At 48.3% G+C, this 7080-nt stretch overlaps 2 protein-coding genes across 2 annotated transcripts in view; one reads left to right on the plus strand and one right to left on the minus strand.

Moving 5' to 3' along the window:
* Positions 1–5898, minus strand: part of chm (CHM Rab escort protein) — an 8966-nt gene extending 3068 nt beyond the window's left edge. The window contains exons 1-11 of the mRNA XM_017441831.3: positions 5657–5898; positions 4484–4550; positions 4327–4399; positions 4125–4249; positions 3640–3752; positions 3517–3560; positions 3296–3442; positions 3092–3208; positions 2632–2743; positions 1613–1835; positions 413–490 (exon numbers count right to left, since the gene is read on the minus strand). Coding sequence (XP_017297320.1) covers positions 413–490; positions 1613–1835; positions 2632–2743; positions 3092–3208; positions 3296–3442; positions 3517–3560; positions 3640–3752; positions 4125–4249; positions 4327–4399; positions 4484–4550; positions 5657–5708 — 1151 coding nt within the window. The 5' untranslated portion in view covers positions 5709–5898. The remainder of the gene's footprint in view (positions 1–412; positions 491–1612; positions 1836–2631; positions 2744–3091; positions 3209–3295; positions 3443–3516; positions 3561–3639; positions 3753–4124; positions 4250–4326; positions 4400–4483; positions 4551–5656) is intronic.
* A 179-nt stretch (positions 5899–6077) lies between these two features.
* On the plus strand, positions 6078–6711 carry LOC112449988 (dachshund homolog 2-like; the record flags this gene model as incomplete). The annotated part of the gene is given in 1 exon segment (XM_037974420.1): positions 6078–6711. A coding segment is annotated over 1 exon segment (419 nt), but the record flags the coding sequence as incomplete, so codon positions are not given.
* Positions 6712–7080: the final 369 nt, after the last annotated feature.

Consider the following 7080-nt stretch of genomic DNA (forward strand, 5'->3'; position numbering starts at 1 on the left):
CTCCCCGACCCCTGCAGAACCCACTCCCCGACCCCTGCAGAACCCACTCCCCGACCCCTGCAGAACCCCTCCCTGGTCCATCCATCAGACAGGAGGTGATGAAGAACAGAACCTCACATTATGCGCTTCATTTCCTCTCCATAAATGGAATATTTTACTGGTCATAAATTCTTGTCCAATCATGGCTCAGAAGGTCACAGAAAGAGACGGTTGCCATGACGGCCTGAACGATCAATCAGAGCGCGAGGACTGTTATTATTTATTTAACCTTTAAAGGTGAAAATGAGACGGATTATTAACGAGGAGGACATTCAGACATGTTAATAATCTGTTTAAAACCCAGCCAGCAGCAGAACCCCCCCACACACACACACACACACACACACACACTCCGGTGTGAGCAGCATCGTACCTGTTGGTGTCTCGGTCCACGATCAGACAGTGGACAGAGTGTCTCAAACAGTAAGTCCCCCCGAACACAGCACACATCCTGCAACAACAAACAGGTGAGTCTGCAGGAAAACAACATCTGTAAGGAACCACAGACTGTTCTGATGGGTTCTGATGGGTTCTGGTGGGTTCTGTTGGGTTCTGATGGGTTCTGATGGTTTCTGTTGGGTTCTGATGGGTTCTGGTGGGTTCTGATGAGTTCTGATGGGTTCTGGTGGGTTCTGTTGGGTTCTGATGGTTTCTGTTGGGTTCTGATGGGTTCTGGTGGGTTCTGATGAGTTCTGATGGGTTCTGGTGGGTTCTGATGAGTTCTGATGGGTTCTGGTGGGTTCTGATGGGTTCTGCTGGGTTCTGATGAGTTCTGTTGGGTTCTACCATGACTGTTAAAACATGTTCCTCACCTTTTTTAATTAGAATTAAAAACCTGTTCAGTTCTGACATCAGGATTTCACAATAAAACTTCCAGCAGAGATTAAAGAGAACCACGTTTGAGTGACATGTGTCTCAGCCAATCAGAGCCAGCTGTATGTCTAGCCCCTCCCCCAGCCTTTAATAACCGTGTTAACGAGGTTTTTAATAATGGCACTGCTCTAATTAGATTTCCACTGAGGAAAAGGTCACCATGCTCAGCTGATCTGTGTGTGTGTGTGTGTGTGTGTGTGCGTGCACGTGTGCGTGGCCTCTCCTCCTCCCAGTCTGTCATCATGTGATGATTACAGTTCTCTCACACAGAAAACGATGAGAACACACTCAGGGAACCTTTCATGACCTTTCACCCCTCACACGCTTGGTTTCTCAATCAGTTTGTGGCACAAAGACAGGGTCAGAGGTCACAGTGAGGCGTTCAGAAACACGTTTCATCTGCAGGTCTTCTGTGTTTTGTCTGTTTTCTGCTTCAAGATTAAACAGGAAATGTTTCAGAAAGATTTTCAAAGTAAAACCTTTGATGTTCTGAAACTTCCATCATCTTCATTAAAGTTAATCTGCTTTCTGACAGCACTAATATCCTCTCAGTGGGCCCCGGGGCGCGCCTCCTCATTAGTATGTCTCCATGGCAACAGGCTCATTTGTCTGAGGAGAGCTTCAGGCTGGAGGGAAGTGGACCTCACACAGTACTGGTACCATCAGAACCAGAACCACTGGGTCGCAGACGGGCTTTTACCTGCAGAAACACTGAGGAATCTCTCCCAGGCCGTACACAGGAAACAGGAAGGGCGTGTTGCCGTAGCGGCCCAGGCAGCGCAGGAAGTGACGTGTTGAGGCCAGTCCCTCCTCAGTGGGTGTGTCCTCTGTTACCATGGCGATGGAGTGCAACAAGAAGTGCTGTAGGTTGTCCCCAAGCTGCTGGTCCCGCAGGAAGTCCAAATAGGGTCGACCGTTGTAGGCTGTGAGGAGGAACAAAGAGGACTTCGTTACCCACAATGCCCTAAAGTGTCATGATGTGTAAATATTAGGAGTCACATGAAACGATGAATGCTGAGGTGCTCGGTAGCATTTAATGTCCTGACGGCTGCCGGATAAAAGCTTCTTCATCTCCTTGTTTGTGGCTTTCCTGAAGTTGGTTCATCTCGTTTGACCACGTCTTCTCTGTCAAAACTGGTCAGACCGCCATATTGGAGAAACCAAACAGCTTCTCCACAGGAGAGCAGCTCCTCAGCTGAGCTCCTGCTCCTCAAGGAGGACCAGGTGGGGCGGTTCAAACCCCCGCTCTGTCCGCCTCAGCTGAAGTGTCCTTGGGCGAGACACTCCACCGGCCTCGCCTCCTGGTGGTGGCGCCGGCGTGATGGCCGCCTCACCTCTGTCAGCCTGTGGCTACAATGTGTGAGGTTGAAGTGCTCTGGGGTCTGAAGGAAGAGGTTTCAGATTAAAATGGCTCTGAAAGGTTTCAAACCCTTTCAGTGTCAGATAATCCGACCGTCTGAATCCGGCTCTGTGTAAACGGGCCTCAGGAAGCCTCGAGGACGGAAGGGGAAACGTCTAATCCATGTCCCACCAACATCAGAACCCTGGGTTCCATTTGGACCAATCAGAACCAGTAAAAACAGACTTACTGGATGCTTTCAAAACAAAACACTTTGTGTTTTAATAAGCTGAACAGAACCTCAAAGTCATCAGGTCCAAAGACCTGCTTTTATTTTGAAACCTCCTGATGATGTCATCAGGTCCACAGGTGAGTCTCACCTTGTTGCTCCTCCGTCTCCTCCATACAGGAATTCAGGAAACGCATCAACTTCCTCTTTTCAACCACCAACAGCTGACGACTTGCAAACACATCTGCTCTGCTGCAAGGCACCTGTTAGGTAGGTACATTTATTTATATAGCACTTTTCAGCACAAGGCGACTCAAAGTGCTTCNACAACACAAGAACAAAATTACAGACAGAGTTACAGAACATGACAAGATAACTAAGCTAAAACATGACAATGCTAACAAGGTACAGGATAACTAAACTACTAAAACATGATATTACTAAACCAAGGCACGAATATTTTAGCTAACAGTGAATATGATAACTAATTGTACAGTAACTAAGCTAAGTGTACAGGAAGGCTAAATAATCTAAAACATGACAATGCTAAGAGCAGACAGGTAGGTCAAGGACAGGTGAGATAGACAGGTGAGACGCGGAGGATCATAGACCTGCTCCATGTTGCCATGGCGATAGGTGAGAATTCTGGTGACGTTCTTGAACTCGGCGTAGCGGCTGACGTTTGATTTGATGAGCAGATCAACTAATGAGCCGCGAGAGAACAGGAGCTGAGGAAGAGGAGGAGGAAGAGGTCCTGGATGAGTTTTGTTTGTTTGTTTGTTTTATTGTTGTTCTGACATCACAGCCTCTGTTACCTTGGAAACCAGGTCGATGTTGAACCTGCGTCCTTCCTTCACCAGCTGAGCATAGCTGAGCTTCTTCCTGGTTGGCTCTGATTGGCTCTGAGCAGCAGAGGGGTGTGGCCGAGCTGCCTCTGGCTCCTCCCCCGGGGTCTGGGCAGCCTGTGATTGGTTGAGAAAAGTTACAGTCTGAAAGTCAGACCTGATGAAAACATCATGACTGAACTCTTCCTCACCTGCTCCTCTTCCTCTGCACCTGCTGGTTCTTCATCCTTTGACTCTGTGAAGAGTTTCCATCATCATCATCATCATCAACAGTTATTGATCTAAAAATAAAGAATGTTTATCAGGATTCAAACCTGCAGATTCTGTCTCAGAGGATTCGTTAACAGCATCTTCAGCAGCTGGTTTTTCTTCTTCTGTGGTATTTAAAGGATCAGCACTCTCAGCTTCCTCCTCCTCGTCTTCCTCACTACAGAAGAAGAAATCTTAATGATGTCATCAAAAACTATCATGTCAGCTGCAGGTGAGTTTCCTCTGCAATAAATCAAGTTATTTCTTCTGAGAATAAAATGCAATAATACACAGTTTCATGTAATAAAGTAAATAAACATCGGAACAAACAGGTGAACATCGGAACAAACAGGTGAACATCGGAACAAACAGGTGAACATCGGAACAAACAGGTGAACATCGGAACAAACAGGTAAACATCGGAACAAACAGGTAAACATCGGAACAAACAGGTAAACATCGGAACAAACAGGTGAACATCGGAACAAACAGGTAAACACCTCCAAGAACGTTACAGCAGACAAACTTATTGATTGGGGGCGGAGCTTACTTGGTGTAGCAGAACACCTGCAGGTTAGTGATGGAGGCGGAGTCTGTATCTGACAGGTGTAATAACTCCTCCCCTTCCTCTAACAGGCTAGACCAATCCCTGACCTCCTCTGTCTGAGACTCCTCCTACCAACACACACAGGTGAGTGAGTGAAAATCCCCCTCTGATCAATAACCTGTGGATCAATAATCGATCAGCTCACATTCTGCTCCTGGATCCAGGTGAGCAGACCGTTGAAGGTGAAGCTGGCCCAGTTGGCGGCGTAATAACTCCTCCTGAAAACACAAACAGGAAGCTGCCATCTCAACATGTTTTAACCTCACGTGTTTTTCACCAATCACTGACGGATAAGTGCTCACCTGTCCAGGTGAAGAACTCTCTGTCCGACTCTTGAACAGGCAGCTGCAACCACCGACTCAGCAAGACCTGAAGACAAATCAGTAACTAATAATCAACACCTGCAACCGACGAGACACTCCACCTGAAGAGAGCAGCAAAGCCAGGAGAACATCACAAGAGAACAGAGGCAGGAAGCAGGAAGAGCCGTGTGAACATTTTAACCAGATGTTCTCCAGGAACTCCCTGCAGAACGGGACAAAAACGGGTTCTCTCACAGCTACTGCCTGAACACTCCCGGGGTTGTTTAGTTCCTGGAACCCAGAGATCCTCCGTCATCAGGAGATTAAGAGTCCGGTTCTTCACTGAGGGGGAGGAACGTTCAGACGGTCTGAGGCTCCCATGAAGAACAGGAGGAACTCGTGTTTTTATCATAAAGTCGTCCAGTCCTCCTCCTCTTCTTCTTCTTCTGTCTACCTAAAGAACAATGATCTGAACACACCTGCAAGTGTTGGAGCAGCACCAGAACCGTCTGACCCAGAGAGACAGAACCCAACAAGAACCAGATTCAGGATCCAAACAGGTACCGTGATGGCGTCTACACCACCGGGCCATAAACCCGGTTCTGTTGTTCCAGAACCAATCTGGTTCTCTGCTCTTTGATGAGCAGCTCAGAAGAACCAGGGCTGTAATAATTTAATGATCAGCTGATCAATAACATAAAATATAAATCTGAAGAAGACCAGCTGATTGGTCCTGTTCCTGACCTCTGATTGGTCAACTTTAAGGTTTCTGTTGAACGTCACGATGACTTTGATTATTGATTGGAAAACATTCAGATTCACTCATTTCCTCCTGTTGGACACAACTGATCAGTAGTTAGCATCGTTAGCCTCAGAGCTAACTGGTTTCAGAGTCACGTGATAAACAAAGCTAATGTTCGCTGTTAGCTCTGATGCTAACACCAACAGCCCGTCATCACAGCTCGGACGGTTCAAAGCCTGACCGTTAGCTGCTAGCCGCTGCCATTGAAAATACATGACCTGTTAGCCTCGAGCTAACGCCCAGGCTAACAGCAGCTCCTGGCGCAGTTTAAAGGCACAGACCGGAATGTTTTGGACCGAACCGAGTCAGTGCACATTCCGACACACGAACCGCGTTTGAAGCAGTGATAAAAAACCCAGGTGAGGGTTTACCTGTGCCCAGAATGACGACATCAAATTCAGACGGCAGGTCCTCGGCAGCCATGTTTTTACAGTTAACCACGGTCACGTGACGTTTTTCTTCTTTCAACCACCGATCGATCAGAACCACTGGATCCCATCAGAACCCTGATGTTCTGTAAATGTTTAATTTACATTTGGGTCAGATGTAACATGATCCGGATCAGAACCTGGGTCAGAACTGAGGACCGTGGTCCAGAGTCCGGATCACTTTTGGGTCATTTATCTGCCCTGATGCTTTTAATTTGAAGGCGAGCTCTTAATGTGAAAGTCCATCTAATTAAAGTGACCTCGTGAAAAATAAAGAACAAAATAAATCAATTACTTAATAATAAACTGAAGTTTATCTTTCACTGTTGTTTTTTATTGTTTGTTTTATTTATACAAAAAACAGTTTTATTGTAAAAACTAAATTTGATTGAAAAAGTAAAAACTCAAAAAATCAGATGAAGGATGACGCTTCAGAAACCACGCCCCTTACCCCTTCAGCCAATCAGGTTCCTGTCCGTCTGCGGTGCCTCCTTCTGATTGGCTGTTGGATCACCGCTGAAGATCAGAAACAGCCTCTTCTTCCTCATCACTTTCTTCTTCGGTGGTTTCTGCTCCGACATGCCGGGCTCCCCACCTCCCACCGAGCCTTTCTTCCTCTCTGACCCGCCTCACAGCGCTCCGAACCGGACCGACTCCCCGAACCTCCCGGTCCTAAGAGGCAGAGTTCCGCACGTGGCTGCGCACGCGCAGTGCCGCCTGGTGGAGGTGCACGGAGCGAAGGTGGCCTCGTTCGGTTCGGACGGGTCGGAGCTGCTGTGCCTCCCTCAGGTGTTCCGGCTGTTCCTGACGCAGCTCGTGGGGGGGCTCCACACGGTCCACAGCAAGCTGAAGCGGCTCCGCATCACCCCTCAGGTCTGCTCCGTGGAGCAGGTCCGGGTCCTCCGGGGACTCGGAGCCATCCAGCCCGGAGTCAACCGCTGCAAGCTGATCCGCAGAACCGACTTCGATACCCTGTACCGAGACTGCACCAGTACCAGGTGAGCCGAGATCCTGGGGCTGGGTCAGGGTCTGGGTCCAGGGTCTGAGTCCGGAGACTGGGTCTGAGTCCAGAGACTGGGTCCAGGGTCTGGGGCTGGGTCCTGGGTCTGTGTCTGAGTCCGGAGACTGGGTCCAGAGACTGGGTCTGGGTCCAGGTTTGTCTAAACTAGCGTTTCTCAACGGGGGCGGTAACGCCCCCTGGGGGGCGTTGAGAGGATGACAGGGGGCGCTGGCAGCAATATTTTCAAAAGGGGGGCGTTGATATTCTTTTGGGGGGCGTTTGCTTGAAGGTAAAGTTTACACAAAAGATTCACAACAATATCAGTTTAAACTTTGAACTACTTGCAAAAATATTGTGGCCTAAAACA

Source organism: Kryptolebias marmoratus, unplaced genomic scaffold (genome assembly GCF_001649575.2).
Source record: "Kryptolebias marmoratus isolate JLee-2015 unplaced genomic scaffold, ASM164957v2 Scaffold42, whole genome shotgun sequence".
Lineage (NCBI taxonomy): Eukaryota > Metazoa > Chordata > Actinopteri > Cyprinodontiformes > Rivulidae > Kryptolebias > Kryptolebias marmoratus.